Below are 17236 nucleotides of genomic sequence, written 5' to 3' on the forward strand. Positions count from 1 at the left end.
CATTGCCACCTCCCCCTGTATAATAACACCAGGGCAGCACAATACCATCACCTGCTGCCAGATACAGCAATGTCTTCTCTCGGTCCCCCGTAACTTAATCACCGTGGCTGCTGGAAGTGAGAGGCCTGAGGTAAGATCAGCAGCGCTGCCCCAGCAGGAACAGGAAGCAGACATGCTGCCGCCACTGAAGGCAGGGATTTGTCTACGGGAAAATGGCCGCCGCTCCCTCACACAGGGGACAATTGTTATGGAGCCTTACTAGTCGTATATCAGCTACTGTACCATTGTTATAGCCGCGAAAGAGTCTTGGAGCTGAGTACAATCCACAAGAAAATGGCCGCCACTGTAATTGCCTTGTGTGAATTTATAGAGAGAGTTCTGTGATGTGAGGTCCCCGGTAGCTGATAGATTCCATATACTAAATACGACTAGTAAGACTCCATAACAATTGTCCCCTGTGTGAGGGAGCGGCGGCCATTTTCCCGAAGACCAATCCCCGCGTTCAGTGGCTGCAGCATCTCGGCTCCCTGCTGGGGCAGCGCTGCTGATCTTACCTGAGGCCTCTCACTTCCAGCAGCCAGTCTGCCACGGTGATTAAGTTACGGGGGACCGAGAGAAGACATTGCTGTATCTGGCAGCAGGTGATGGTATTGTGCTGCCCTGGTGTTATTATATAGGGGGAGTGGCCTGTGGTGTCCTGTTATACAGGGGGAGTGGCCTGTGCTGGTCTGTTATACAGGGGGAGCGGCCTGTGGCATAATGTTATACAGGGGGAGCGGCCTGTGGTGTCCTGTAATACAGGGGGAGCGGCCTGTGGTGTCCTGTTATACAGGCATACCTCCCAACTGTCACGATTACAGCTGGACAGTCCCGATTTTTGGGTCCTGTCCCGCTGTCCCACCCGCGGCAGGCATTGTCCCGCTGCAGTTGGGAGACCCCCCAATCTAATAGAATAGACGCTGTGCGCATTCTCGTATGAAAATGAGGTTGTGGCTAATTAGCATAAGCCACACCCTCATCTGCATACGCCCCACCCCCTTTTCGGACGCCGCGCGAGTGTCCCTATTTCATCAGCCAAGTCAGCTTGAAACAAGCGGATTTAGGCTTGTTTTTTTCGTGAGTCGCTTATTTTTTTTGATGGTTGCTTGTTGCTTGTTTTTGGGCTTATAATTTTTTTTAGTAGCTTGTTTTGGGCTTGTTTTATTTTGGGCTTCTCTGTAATTCAGTTATTCAGCACAGAGATAAGGGACAAACACAGGTGAGAACTAGGCTTATAGAAATGGTAATGACTCTCATTATCTATGTTGCGGCTGGTGTGTATTCTCTAGGGCTAATCTGATTTTAGCAATGATGCTTGTAGTAAGATTGTTCTATCTTTTCTTAAGATGTCCACACATGGTACAATTTATCCCGCTCACATCGCACAGCACAAAAAGTATGTGCTCACTAGATTGCATTGCAGCGCATTCAAAACGCATGCGATCTAGTACAAAACGTACATCGCCTGTCGCACCATGTATGGTAAATATTTCTCAGTGCGTACAAAGGACAATGTTCACTTGAGATTTTTCTTTAGAGAAAAAAATGAAAGTAAAAGATCTCATATTGGGGCAGATGTATGATGGCGCGCTATGGGGGAGAAGGGGAAATCAGTGCATGTTATGTGCACCGATACCGCTTCTCCCCCATGTAAGAAGGAGCCGGTGTGCACAGGCCGCTATGTAAGGTAAATGTATGAACGGTCCACAGCGCTGACTGTTCCATCCCCTGCCGCTATCCGCTTCAACAGCTGCAGGGTGACGAAGCCCTATACCCAAACCAATGACATCACTGTCCCTGCTGCTGGCTTCGGGCTGCGCTGGGATCTCACGTGAGTAGCGAGATCTCACGCATGCCCAGTACAGCCGGCCATGGGGAAGGAGTCAGCGCGCAAGTTTGTGTTCGCCCACTTCGGCAGACAAGATGTTAATACATCTTGTCGATGTCCCTTCCTGCTTTGCCTCATCAATGAGGCGAAGCAGGAAGTGTTATAGTATTCTTTAAAAGCCAGTTTTGTGCTGATAAAATATCATTGTAAATACATTACATGTAGATTGTATAAATAATACGTAAAATATCTACCTATCTATAGTCAAATGTAAGTTGGGCTTGTTTTGGGTCTTTTTAGGATTAGATTGGGCTTGTTTTGGGCTTGTTTTTTGGTCATCAGTTGCTTGTTTTACGTTTCAGAGTTGGCAACACTGGTTGGGAGGTATGTACAGGGGGAGCGGTCTGTGGCATCCTGTTATACATGGGGGAGCAGCTTGTGCTGCCCTAGTGTTATTATACAGAGGGAGCAGCCTGTGGCGTCCTGTTATACAGGGGGAGCAGCCTGTGGTGTCCTGTTATACAGGGGGGAGCAGCCTGTGCTGCCCTGGTGTTATTATACAGAGGGAGCAGCATGAAGCGTCCTGTTATACAGGGGGAGCGGCCTGTGGTGTCCTGCTGTACAGGGGAGCGGCCTGTAGCATCCTGTTATACAGGGGAAGCAGCCTGTAGCATCCCGTTATGTAGAGGGAGCGGCCTGTGGTGTCCCGTTATACAGGGGGGAGCAGCCTGTGGCGTCCCGTTATACAGGGGGAGCGGCCTGTGGATTATTATGGTTGATGATGATTATAATACAAAGAGCAGCTTGTGGTGTCCTTTTGGTATTATTATAGAGTGGAAGCAGCCTCTGTCCAGTTATTACTATACAGGGGGAGCGGCCTCTGTTGTCCAGTTACTACTATACAGGGGGAGCAGGCTGTAGTTTATTAATATTATGGGGGATATGCTATTAGATACGATAACCCGTTTTCCTTGTAAAAATAGTGTAAATGTGTATTTTCCACAATCCACTTTATGGCAGCTATTTTATAATTCACATTTGATAATTCTCCATAGGAGTTTAGTGTTCATTCTAGCACCCGCTATCTTTGAAGACCCATGCAGTTCCTCTTCCCTGCCTGGGGTGCTGCTGTCTGCTGTGGTGTTTCTAGCACAGGTCTGGTTTGCATATCAGTGCTGATATACAGACTACACTGTGCTAGAAGCACTACAGCAGACAGCGACACCCCAGGCAGGGAAGAGGAACTGCGTGGGTTTTCAAAGATGGCGGGTGCTAGAATGAACACTAGGGGTTATCACAAAGTCCTCTTCACCTACTCGGAGCAGGTGAAAAGTTGGGGTGAATCCCTGTTTTGGGGTATAATTGTTAGGACTTGGTCCAGAACCCCTTTGGACACCCCCCTTAATGACTAGTTAGACTGCGGTTTCCAAATTTTTTGAATCACAGCACAATCTGAATTGTTTCCGTGTCTCCCAGGGTTACCGGTCTCTGGCATCTTCAGGTGCATACAGACTACACAATATTGGTGACCATTTTCCCTTGAATTTCCCCAATGTCCTGGAGGAACGATATTGTCCATATACACTGAGCAATGGGTGGAACGCTCTAACAAGGCTCTGTACCTTTGTGTGACAGATATCCGAAATGGCTTGCAACAACCTTGATGAAAGAGCGTCGGGACCGCGCATGGTCATACGTAGCATACACACTGGCCGATATTATGACTAATATCGCTCAGAAGGAACAAAAAGGTCGACACAGGTCAGGACAACTGAGCGCATCAGGATAGCGCATAGCAATCAGCTACTTTTACAACAATATTCACCAACGAGCATTCACTTTACATTGTGACGTTGGAAAATGTGTGCGCTGTACCAAGTAGTCCAACAATATCAGGGTGCCAAACTTATAACTAATGAATAAAAAATAAAAGGATAACCGATCAAAATATATATAAAAATGAAACTAAATAGTACAACAAAAAGACAAAAGGTAAAAAGTACTAACACTTATTCGCACCACTATCTAGCTACTTAATACTCGAATATATCGGACCAATATAATTTTTCCCCTACATGCCTAATACAGTAGATGTAGTACAACCTTTATTGCTAAATACTATATAAACTTGGAGCAAGTATATATCGCTTCTGCACACTACCATATTCTTACACTTGCGGGAACGGTAACAGATTGATTGTTTTGTGAGGAATGTCGTAGCTGTTACTGTCGTACTCTCACAGTTGGTGATATCAGTGTGAACCACTATATCCCTTATATTTCTGCCCCTTGTGTAACACACCGTAGGTCTGGTCTTGTTGCTGGGTAAAGCTCTTTCTCTCTTAATTATCGGCCACAAGGCCTTGGTTGCCCTCTGGACTACTGCGCTCGAAGTGGAGTATTGCGGTTTCCAAAGTAGTACGAGGCTGGAGTGAAAAGTAATGCCTCCATGGCTGTAAGTATTTGATTTGTGAACACATTTGAACACTTTTTATTGTACACGATAACTCAGTTTATCCTCTATGTAATGCACTATTCTTTTTTCCACGTAGTCCCCATCCCTTTCCCTGCATGTGTGCTAATGATTGACGACGGTGGTTGTTGTTGACACCATGACTGACCGACAGCTTTCACCTCGTTGTCCGAGTTGAAGTGTTGACCCTTAAGGTGCTCTTTCATCTTTGGGAAGAGGGTTGCAGCTCCTGCAGATCAAGGAGGTTTTGCCACACCCGTCGTACAGCCCCGACCTTGCGCCCTGCAACTTTCACCTCTTCCCAAAGATGAAAGAGCACCTTAATGGTCAACACTTCAACTCTGACGACGAGGTGAAAGCTGCCGTTCGGTCCTGGTGTCGACAACAACCACCAGCTTTCCTCTCCGACGGGTTTGCCCGACTCGGAAAGCGTTGGCGCACATGGGTGGAAAGGGATGGTGGCTATGTTGAAAAGTGAATTGTGCATTACATAGAGGATCAACTGAGTCATGTACAAAGAACGTGTTCATAGATAAAATACTTCTAGCCATGGGGGCATTACTTTTCAGTCAAGCCTCATATTTCTCCAGATTTTTGGGGTTTGGGATCTAACCTACCTCATAGCCAGGACTTCCCTCCTGCAGGTTTTGCAGTGTGCGTAAGTCATATCCCCTGTAATAGAATGTATCCACTACTGCACTGGTCCTTTCTACCTCCGCTTCATGGGTGCGAGAAATTCCAAGTCGTGATTTGGGTACGCCCTTTTTCAATGGTTTTGGGTGGTGACTAGAGGAAAGTAATAGGGTATTCCTCTCTGTTTTATTTGGGGGGGGGGGGGGGTAGAAAACCCCTGTGTCCATCCTCATCCAGATAATTTATGGCTGTTGGTTGGATATTGTACGTATATTTGATGGGTCACGGCCATTAGTAGGTTCCATATAAGATTCCAAATCCGCTTGTTCCCCTTTTCACAGGAGGAACAGATCATCAATAAAGTGGGTGTATATCAAAATATGTTGCTTGATATTCGGGTTATTGAAGAATAACTTTGTTTTCTTCGGCAAACACATAGGCCCTTATTCTGATTGATGCGGACTTTACCGCGTTCTTACGGATCGCGTCTTTACGGCGTCTGCGCATGCGTGGAGAACGCTACGCGCATGTGCCACGCCTTGACTCGGTACCAGTTCGGACAAAGCCCGTCCAAAACTGGTCACCGCAATCAGTCGGGAAATAGGGGCGTATTATGGGCGTCATGCGGAATGACACATGGGCGTAGTTTCAAAGTGGGCAAAACGGGGCGGAAACATGGGCGGACACGGGGGAGTACACTTATGTTGGGGGGCGTACATTCGGAAACCACTCCGAATGCACGCGAGCAAAAAGGGCTGAAATGTGCGGTGTCCACAAGTGTACTATTGCTTTGCGGACACCACTCGTTCATGCGGTAGGCGAACGTACGCCTAATGACTACAACCATTAACACCTGAACCCAATACAATCTACTCCTTTACTCATTACTCACTAATAGGACGCTTGTCAGTGCTTTAATTGAAACCATTGCTGCTTCAAGGAAACCTTAGTAATCCCCCACATATGCTGTACTTGTCCCACACTTAAAAACTGCTAACAATTGACATGACAGAATATTAATACTAGCAATACACATGTGTATTCGACATGTACTCATGAAACCACACATTTTGGGTAAAGTAAACACATTTATTTATATTCATGTCACACTCAATGCCACTGTCATGCAATGACCATAAAATTAAACATCAAAAATATAAACAACATGCCAGGAATGCAGCAAAATAAATAATAATAAAACACAAATATAATAGCACACAGATGGACTCCAGCACCTCCTATGTGCCACTGCACATGTAGCCAGTGGGAAATGAGGAGGCTGCTGGCCCTTCTACAGCAGGGCAAGCTGCACCTGACCATTCTCCAGCAGGGCACCCTACACCTGGCCCTTCTGCAGCAGGCCAACCTGCAGCTGGCTCATATGCACCATCAGCAGACTCATTTGGAACACAACCGGGGACTTCACCAGATAGTACCATGGCCATCACTTCAAGTACAGCTGACAGTAATGCCAGGCACAAGAGGGCAACAGGGGAACCACAAAGGACATATGAAGCAAGGGCTCATCTGGTTCCCCTCAGCACGTGATTGGACACAAGAAGCTGACACACACAGCACAATGGAAGATTTGGGAACACATAACGGTAGAGATTAATGCGGCCACAAGTTCATTTCCGACCACGTTTGGCCTTGGTAGGCTCCTTGGCCTGTGCAGCAGCTCTTCGGGGACGCCCAGATGCTGGGGCAGGTGGAGCAGATGATGTGGAGGGGTTGGCTGGTCTACCCCTCCTGCCAGCAGGGAGTGTTTCCGCTGGTAATGCACCAGAAACGGATGACATTAGGACCCTGTTGCTGGTAACCAGCTCCACCATAAGCTCATTATGGTGGAGGAGGAGATCATTTTGGCGGGTGGCTTGCTCGGCCAGCACCTGAGCACTTGCAGCCATGGCCTGATGTGACTCAGCCATGGCCTGCATGCTCCCAGCGATGGACTGCTGGGTGCTGACCAAGCTCGCCAGGATCTCCTCGGTCCTACGCATCCGTTCTGATGCCAAATCTCCCTGCTGGTTGATGTCCACAAGCACCTGGGCCAAGGCGGCCAAATCGGCTTGGCCCGATGCCTGCTGCTGCACAGGCCTACCTCTGGGGCCAGGTGGCACGGACTCCTCCACCTCCTGAGCAGAGTCCTCACCAAGCGGTGGGGTGTCTGTGGGAAAAGATAAACACAATTAGGAGACATTCTACGATAATTACTTGCACAAGTTTATGGCATGACCAATATTTACCTTCCAGAAAAGACGCAAACACTTCAGCTGGGGCCTCGCTATCCATCGTGCTCACCCCCCTGATCTCCTCAACTGAGATACAGCTCTCCGCCATCTCCTCCAGGGGGGTGAGCTCTAGCCCTGATGGCATGGGGCCGGCCCCAGATGTCTGGCTGTGTTCCCACCGCTTGGTCATCTTCCTCTTCAGGTTGGTTTTGAAGTCCTGCCACCTGCAATGTAAGTTGACATATTAATACATGTCACTCCCAATGTTAGCTGTTGCAGCCATTGCTATGTGCTACATCTTACAACATGTGATTAATGTCCCATATATAATATTACATGCAACTATGATATCAACCGTTACAATACACATTCACAATCACCCTACTCTGACTCTCAAGGAAATAACATGGCAATAATGTATGTGTATCGTAACAACCTCATGTGCCATTTGCAAAATGCATATAAGCATCAATTAAATCATTACTTGGCTATTACTGGGCACATGTATGACAAAACAACTTGCCTCTTCTTCACATGGTCCGTCTCACGAACTTGTGGCGCAACTGCATTAATCTCTGCCGTTATCTGTTCTCAAATCTTCCATCGGCGTGTGTGTGTCAGCTTCTCGGATGGGCACTCTATCCAATCACGTGCTCGGGGAACCAGGATGGCCAGCTCCTGTGCTTCATATGCCTTGTTTTTTTTTGGTGGTTCGGCTGTTGCACTGGCTCGCCCCTTGCTACGTCCCTGGCCACGCCCCCTGGCACCAGTCGCTGCACTTGAAGTGCTGGCCATGGTACTACCTTGTGAAGTCCCCTGTTGTGTTCCAAACAAATCTGCTGATGGTGCAGATGAGCCAGCTGCAGGTTGGGCTGCTGCAGAAGGGCCAGGTGTTGGTTGCTCTGCTGTCGAATGGTCATGTGCAGCTTGGCCTGCTGTAGAAGGGCCAGCAGCCTCCTCATTACCCACTGCCTGCATGTGCAGTGGCACATAGGTGGTGCTGGAGTCCAGCTGGGCAAAAAGTTGCTGGAGCTCTGGGTCTAACTCTGGTTGGGAGCCAGACATGTTAGCAACAACATTGTCACCCTGTAATACACCTTTTTATACTGTTTGAGTATCCTGTTTGGCGGACATCAGCGGCAGCTGCGTTCCGTGCGTGAGCGTACGTCGCTGTTCTTTCGCGCCGCATACGGTGGCGGAAATTCCATTGTGGAAAACCTGGCGAAAGTTCTAAATGAAATACTGGTCACCAATTATAACATTGCATAGAATCTTCGGATACACCTGGGACTATTGCACAATACACATGCTATTTGCTAGCATTACATGACATTTGATTCATGACTACTGGCGTATGATGGCGTTTGATTGCAAGCTAAAAGTAGCCCATTCCCTTAGAGAATCCACGCCACAAGTCAGGCAATACTCATCTCTACTGTTATAGACAACACATGTGAGAGCCCTATAAATAGTGAGTTGCTGGTAGAATCAGTTGTCTCCAGATCACGACTTGTCAGGGTCTAAGGTAAGCTCTTCCATGCTCCTTGTAGATATGATATCCATTCACTATGTAAGTGTATGAAGGTATGCACCATTGCCTCACTGCCTACAGATTGTTGGGCCAGCAAAGTGTGTGTATCATTATTGCAACATGTCACATGTTCACTATTTCACTCACAGGTCTTAAACCTGTGTGGGTTCATCTATTGCAGGACAACATGTCCCAGCAATAGATGAAATGTCTCATAGTACATGAAGTTGGCAAAAAATGCTGACACCTTTATCTGTGTGTTTTGGACGGTGTGTATTGAGTTCATATTATTGTGTCATCATTATAGAGTCAAATGGATCTGCGGGATTACACGGGGCGGCCATCAATTGTACGTATAGAAGGCTACAAATCAGTTTGTAGTGGGATATGGCCATTATGTGCATAGGTGCATCAGTATTTATGTTCATTTCTTTATAGGTTGCAGAAGCTATTCTGCGCTACATGGAGAGGAGGCTAAGGGCACTTGCGGCTCTCCCCACTCGTCGCCCAAGGAGGCCAGGACGTGCTAGAATCTATCGCACACGGGTGACTCTGTTTGCTATGCCCGATGATGAGGTACTTACTAGGTACCGGTTACCCCCAAATGTAATTCTGGATCTGCTCAACCTAATTCAGAGCGATTTGGAACCTCTACACGGGATCACGACAGCAATTCCGCCTCACACACAGCTGCTGGCGGTGTTGCATTTCTGCGCCTCAGGATCGTTCCAACAAGTAGTGGCAGTACTTGCTGGAATATCTCAGCCGGCCTTCTGCCGAATCCTGAGGCGTGTGACGTCGGCCATGTTCAGGCGCAAGGGGCACTTCATGGCCATGACATTTTCCCCCGAGACCCTGCGCAGAAGCCAGCACGCCTTCCAACAAATTGCTGGCTTCCCTAATGTGATAGGGGCTGTGGATGGCACCCATGTACCATTTGTGCCTCCATCTCGAAGTGAGAAGATATATAGGAACCGCAAATTGTTCCACTCACTGAACGTGATGGTGGTATGTGGCCCATCCATGGAAATTCTCGCCTTCAACTCGAAGTTTCCCGGAAGTGCCCATGACTCGCATGTCATCCGACAAACCGGGATATGGCAAAGACTACAAGAGCTGGAAGGCCGTGATGCGTGGGTTCTGGGTGACTCCGGTTACCCATGTACGCCCTGGCTACTTACGCCGTACAGCTACCCAGCACCGGGCCCACAGGAGGCATTCAATGTGGCGCATGTTGCCACCAGGCAAGTGGTGGAGCGCTCAATTGGCCTTTTAAAAGGTCGATTTAGAGTGCTCCACCGCACTGGTGGTGACTTGCAATATGCGCCTGAAATGGTGTCGAGGATCGTGGGCCTGTGTGTATTTTTGCATAACATTGCTGTGCGGCGTGAGATACCCTTTGAGGAGTGGGAGGTACCATCTGAGCCGCAAGATCCGCCCATGCGCCCATCCCGCGCCCCTGAATGCCGGAGGGGATACCAGCTGCGGGACTCTGTGGCGCAAAGATATTTCAGGTACATGTTATTGAGTTGACATAACACACCCATTTTAGTCACAATCACCCCTTCAAATAAGTCCAGTGTGTTAGTTGTCAGTGTTACAAACCGACCATTAGCCAGCCTGCCCTCCTAATGCCAAAGAAATAGGAGATATTTAGCATATGTGTTTGGTTTTGGGGGAAGTTCAATATAGGTGGGAATTATTATACCTTGGACAAGGCATCTAATGTGTTTGTTATATCTTCATTATTGTAGTTGATACTATCCCTGATGACTGGTGAGTACATTGATTTATTCTATAATGTGTAGGGGATTATTTCCTGTGTTGATGTATGATTTGTTTGCATATATATATATATATATATATATATATATGATGTTGGAATTTATGCACATGTTTCAACATTTCAAGGAGCATGCAGCCAGGCAGCCAGGCAGGCAGGCAGGCAGGCAGGCAGGGCTGCTGTATAATGCTGGTTTCCGGATACCTGCAAGTGTGTGTATGTGTCTTTTACACATAAATGTACGCATACACATATATGCATAGAGTAAGTAATGCTAACTACAGCTATGCGTTGCTAAGCTATAGCACGCGTTGCTTGGCGGAGCGCGGGCTCATTGGATTTGCTAAGTGCATACACACTGTGTTTTATATATATCAGATTTGTTCATTGCCATACATCAACACTACGGTTTTGAAGGCATGCGAATTTGTCACCATTTGTGTTGGCGCAGAGACGCTGTTAATGTAAAAATGAACAATAAAGTTATTAACACAAATAACTGTGATCAACCAATGCCACCACCTGATTGGTTGATAGATGCCATTGTCAACATGGCGGAGACACGGAGGGCAGAACCCTTCACGCATGAGGAGCTGCGAGTTCTTGTCTCCGTCATGGAGACAAGGCTGGGCCGTGCGGGGCCCTTCATAACCAACCGCCATAAGCGGAGGGCCTACGCTGCGGCAGGGCGCCGGATTTACGCCCGCACTCGGGTGCGTAGGTCCCTCGGGCAGCTGGAGAGGCGGTGGTCCGACCTCCGCAGGCGCCAGCCCCAGCTGCTCACACAACTAAGGGGCGAAATTGCGGAATGTGAGTATTTTAGCTATGAAATTTCGCACTTACAACATAGCATATATAAGCAATAAAATGTGTCTCATGATAAGTGGGTGTCCATGGGTTTAAAAGTCCATAGACTGTTATGTGTGCTTCTTCCTGGTTAACATGCAGTCATGAGGCTTTTATATGTAATGCCATAGCATTGAGGATTCTGATGCATACAATGTGCCCGATCTAATATGTGTTACACATTGATAAATGCCTGGGTTGTAATGTGGGAACAAATTACTAACCATCACATAATAATTTGAATGACACACTTTGGAGTCCATTAACAGTAAGGAGCTACTTTCCTGCATCGTTTGCCATCATTATCACCCTTCCATGTATGTCTTGTTTTGGATTAATAAATGTGCCCCAATGAGCCAACATTGACCATGATGTTTTTTTCTACCACACAGCACGAGCCCGAGCCCGACAGGCCCGTGAACAGGCGGAGGCAGGCCTGGCCCAGGACGAGGGCCAACACCCCGAGGAGGAGGTGCCGGCAAGGGTGGAGGAGGAGGAAGTTGGCCAGGAGCAAATGGTGGAGGAGGAGGTGGAGGAGGAGTTTGTGGCGGAGGAGGAGGTGTTGGTGGCGGAGGAGGAGGAGGAGGAGGAGGAGGTGGTGGTGGTGGTGGAGGAGGAGTTGGAGGAGGAGGTGGAGGAGGAGGTGGAGGAGGAGGTGGAGGAGGAGGTGGAGGAGGAGGTGGAGGAGGAGTTGCAGGAGGAGGATGTTGTGCCCGAGGAGATGGCGGAGGAGGGGGCTGAGGATGCCACAGTTGCCCCGGACACCTCCAATTCAGAGGGGGAGGAGGCGTGCCAGGCACCGGAGTCGGCGCAGATCGGTATGTTGACATAATGCATAATTCATGAAGTAGTTGTACTGGTATTTGTTTTTTAGCACTGTTGATTACAAATTTTGGGCCCATACTAATCATATAGACCCCAAAGTGGGTAGCTACAGATACAGGTACGGGTTAGATGGGGTGTCCAAGGCATCCCTTTCATCCAGGACACCTCTGAATTACACAGGTTTGTGGGATGGGTTGGAGGTCCATTTTGACTGCCACATAACCGTTGTAGTTAAACAGGATCCTGGAGTAAAGGGATGAGTGGATCATTTGTGGCTTAAATTCACCTGCTGCAAGCGTGGATTATGACCCATCAAATAGTGGAATCTATATTGTTGGTGAATGTTATTTATAAACTCTAGGATGTATGCTATAAATGGAGTATGGCCCGGCCTACCTTGGAATGGAGTCAGAAGTTGCCAGTGTCCCAGGAGCCTCCTCTACCTAAACACCCCCTGTACTTCAGTTTTTTTTTTGCCCGTCACAGAATTGTAGGTTGGTTTAGACAGAATTATGATTTTGAGGATGTGTACTGTGCATTCCTTACATTTGCATAACTCCCATGCCACGAACCATCACTGAACTTATAGACTGAGCAGATTGTGACAAGTTCTTATTGACGGAGCCCATGACCTGCTTGTCATTGGTTAGTCATGGGTGGGTTGTGACTGAGAAGAAACAATATGACTGTTATGTCTTCTGCAGAGTAAAGTGTATAGGCCACAAAATACAGTATGTAGTAAATAACTTAGCATGTATGTATATATGTGTCATATCTATTTATCTATGTGTGTCTCTATCTCTCTACATCATGGGTCCTCAAAGTGCGGCCCTCCAGATGTTGTGAAACTACAAATCCCGCCATGCCTTGCCACAGTTTTAACACTTCCTTATAGCAAAACTGTGGCAAGGCATGCTGGGATTTGTAGTTTCCCAACATCTGGAGGGCCGCAGTTTGAGGACCCATGCTCTACATAGATATATATATATATATATATACACACATGTCACCTAGCATTTGTGCAATTTATGTCGCAGTATGTGAAATGTATGCAAGAATAACATGACTAATTGTTGCCCCTTTGACATGCCCACAGATGACACCACACCGGCAGATGAGGGTGTGCATGGGGCCCTCCGGCGACTTGAGCACCATCTGCGGCTGGCGCAAGCCGACCTGCAGGACCTCAAGGACCAGCTTCTTTAATTTTGATTTTTATATTTTTTAAATTATGTTAATTGTGGCATTAATAAAATTGTTTATGCAAGTTCACAGTTGTTGGTTTTATTTGCACTTTAAATAGTATATGTGTAGATTGTTTATAATCTTTTACACAGGGTGTAATACAAAGCATTGCACTTACATTGCTGTAAGGGTTAATGTGTGCTATGCATGTGTTAGGCATGCTTGTAAGAATATATTGGAATCTAATTGATTCCAATTCCAAATAAGCAGTTTTTTATGAGGATAGGTAATTGAATAAGTGGGTCATGTGATGTCTTGCAGAAGATACTTCATAGTGGGTTGTTTGGCGTAAATCCTCCGCTTACGTGCGGTAGCACCGCTTGGCTCCCGTTCGGATGCGGTATTCCCGAGCATACTCTGTAATACTCTGTAATACCGTGCCGAATCGGAGTGTTTCTCCCGCACACGCATGGTTTGTATGTCGTCCGTAAACACGCCCTGTTCTTAAAGAGTGAGTCCGTCCGAATGCGGAGGACACGTGGGCGTTTCTACGGACGATGGCCGCATGCGGCAAAACACCGTGGCGTGCGGACCGCTCCGTAAGAATGCGGGAATATCCGCACAGATCAGAATAAGGGCCATAGCTTGGTGCCATGCTGCTTCCCATCGCGCACCCTTTGATTTGTTCATAAAATGTCCCATTGTACATGAAATAGTTCCTTTATCAAGGTCAAATTATGCTACTGCAGGAACAGTGTTTGGTCCAATGGATGTTACGTTGCTCCAGGAAAGCTTTCATCGTACTAATGCCCTGATATTGTGGGATGGACCTGTATAAACTACACACGTCCATAGTTACCAACAAGGTGCCCCTTGGTAACTTGGTATAGCGCACACATTTTCCAATGTCCTAATTTGAAGTGTATGCTCATTGGTGAATATATGTATATGTGGATTTCTCTTACCTTTTACTGAATATGTCACATGTGTATTGTGTGGTGTTTATTGTAATTATATTTATTCCTAGACAACACAGTGGTGAGGAAACAGTGTTTACTAGACATCACGTGTGGATGAGACACATCACTGATTCCCCGAGGATGGACAAGGACCAGAGTCACATGACTGAGAGGATCCTAAGTCTTACCCTGGAGATCATCTACCTGCTGACTGGGGAGGTGAGGGGATCTGGGAGCGTCACTGTGACATCACTTATATCTATAGTAATAATACAGAGACGTGACTGGGGAGGTGAGGGGATCTGGGAGCATCATTGTGACATCACTTATATCTATAGTAATAATACAGGGACGTGACTGGGGAGGTGAGGGGATCTGGGAGTGTCACTGTGACATCACTTATATCTATAGTAATAATACAGGGACATGACTGGGGAGGTGAGGGGATCTGGGAGTGTTACTGTGACATCACTTATATCTATAGTAATAATACAGGGATGTGACTGGGGAGGTGAGGGGATCTGGGAGCGTCACTGTGACATCACCTATATCTATAGTAATAATACAGGGACGTGACTGGGGAGGTGAGGGGATCTGGGAGTGTCACTGTGACATCCCGTATATCTATAGTAATAATACAGGGACGTGACTGGGGAGGTGAGGGGATCTGGGAGCGTCACTGTGACGTCACTTATATCTATAGTAATAATACAGGGACGTGACTGGGGAGGTGAGGAGATCTGGGAGCGTCACTGTGACGTCACTTATATCTATAGTAATAATACAGGGATGTGACTGGGGAGGTGAGGGGATCTGGTAGCATCACTGTGACATCACTTATATCTATAGTAATAATACAGGGATGTGACTGGGGAGGTGAGGGGATCTGGGAGTGTCACTGTGACGTCACTTATATCTATAGTAATAATACAGGGATGTGACTGGGGAGGTGAGGGGATCTGGGAGCGTCACTGTGACATCACTTATATATATAGTAATAATACAGGGAGGTGACTGGGGAGGTGAGGGGATCTGGGAGCGTCACTGTGACGTCACTTATATCTATAGTAATAATACAGGGACGTGACTGGGGAGGTGAGGGGATCTGGGAGTGTCACTGTGACATCACTTATATCTATAGTAATACAGGGATATGACTGGGGAGGTGAGGGGATCTGGGAGTGTCACTGTGACATCACTTATATCTATAGTAATAATACAGGGATGTGACTGGGGAGGTGAGGGGATCTGGGAGCGTCACTGTGACATCACTTATATCTATAATAACACAGGGACATGGCTGGATTAAGGTTTGTGGGAATTCTCAGGGGAAATCCTCCAAAGAGATTTCTGCCAACACCTTTGCCTCGAGAGGCCAGGGCACGCACGGGTCTTCTGGAAGCGGCCTTGTCTCTCGTGGAGAAGGTCGTTGTGGTTTCTGTCCCTCAGGAGGAACACAAAAAAGTTTTTTTATGCCATACTCTTTTTGGTACCCAAACCAGATGGGTCAGTCAGACCCATTCTAAATCTGAAATTACTAAATCGACACCTATGGGTGGATCATTTCCGAATAGAGTCTCTCCGCTCAGTGCTTCGCAGCATAGTGCCAGGGGAATTTTTAGCATCCGTGGACATCCAGGATGCATATCTACATATACCAATTTGCAAGGAACATCAGTCTCTTCTTCGCTTCACAATAGGGGAGACCCATTTGCAGTTCCAGGCCCTACCCTTTGGTCTGGCCACAGCGCCAAGGGTATTTACAAATGTGATGGCGGTTATGGCTGCATCACTGAGACTCAGGGGGATAGTGATCATCCCTTACTTAGATGGCCTGCTATTCAAAGCAGAGTCGGAGTCCAAGTTGGTGGAAAACCTGTCCATAGCAACACAGTTTTTGCAGGACATGGGATGGGTTTTGAACATGTCCAAATCCCATTTAATTCCATCTTAGAAATTGCTTTTTCTGGGGGTAATACTGGACACCCATTTACATAGGGTTTTCCTTCCAGAATCCAAAGCAAAAGACATTAGTCAGTTTGTCTTACTGTTACTGCAGGCTCACAGACCTACAGTTTGGCAAGGGGTGAGACTCCTGGGCAAGATGGTGGCGACTTTCGAGACGCTTCAATTTGTCAGGTTTCATTCCAGAAGTTTGCAGTGGAACATTCTGTCTTGCTGGTCGGGAAACCCAAAGAACATGAAACAGGAAAGTTTGCTTCTCTCTCAAGAGACAAAGGTGTCCTTACTTTGGTGGACGGACATAGAGACATTGCAGCTAGGGCGGTCCCTTCGCTCCTGGAACTGGGTGGTGATAACGACCGACGCCAGTCTCAGGGGTTGGGGGCAGTTGCGCTTCACCATCGGTTGCAGGATCTTTGGTCCAAGCGGGAATCCAGACTTCCAATAAATATATTGGAGCTTCGTGCAGTTTGGATGACTCTTCTACAGGCCGAGGGGAGTTTGAAAGGTCTTCCTATCCAAGTGCAGTCGGACAATGCCACGGCTGTGGCCTACCTGAATCATCAGGGTGGGACTCGCAGCAGGATGGCAATGCGGGAAGTCTCTCGGATACTTTCCTGGGCAGAAATCAACATTCCGGTTCTGTCTGCTGTCTTCATTCTGGGGATCCGGAATGTAGAGGCAGATTTCCTCAGCAGGGAGGATCTGCTGGAGGGGGAATGGTGCTTACATCTGGAGGTATTCCAGGAACTGGTAAATCTCTGGGGACTTCCAGAAGTGGACTTAATGGCATCCAGGAACAACTGTCAGGTTCCGAAGTTCTGTTCCAGGACCAGGGACCAAACCGCCTGGGCGGTAGATGCCATGACGGTTCAGTGGCAGTTTCATCTGGTATATATCTTCCCTCCGTTCCCAATGATATTGAGGGTGTTGAAACGAGT

At 47.4% G+C, this 17236-nt stretch overlaps 1 protein-coding gene across 2 annotated transcripts in view; it reads left to right on the forward strand.

The window, feature by feature from the left end:
- Window positions 1-230: 230 nt before the first annotated feature.
- Window positions 231-17236, forward strand: part of LOC146010061 (uncharacterized) — a 32582-nt gene continuing 15576 nt past the window's right edge. The window contains exons 1-2 of one of the 2 annotated variants that reach the window (XM_083150923.1): window positions 231-641; window positions 14402-14552. In XM_083150923.1, the coding sequence (XP_083007049.1) occupies window positions 14448-14552 (105 nt within the window). In that variant the 5' untranslated portion in view covers window positions 231-641; window positions 14402-14447. Of the gene's footprint in view, window positions 642-3387; window positions 3629-14401; window positions 14553-17236 lie in introns of those variants that run through there. The other variant, XM_083150922.1, reaches the window with a different exon arrangement.

Source organism: Crinia signifera, chromosome 6, assembly GCF_055691185.1.
Source record: "Crinia signifera chromosome 6, ASM5569118v1, whole genome shotgun sequence".
Classification (NCBI taxonomy): domain Eukaryota; kingdom Metazoa; phylum Chordata; class Amphibia; order Anura; family Myobatrachidae; genus Crinia; species Crinia signifera.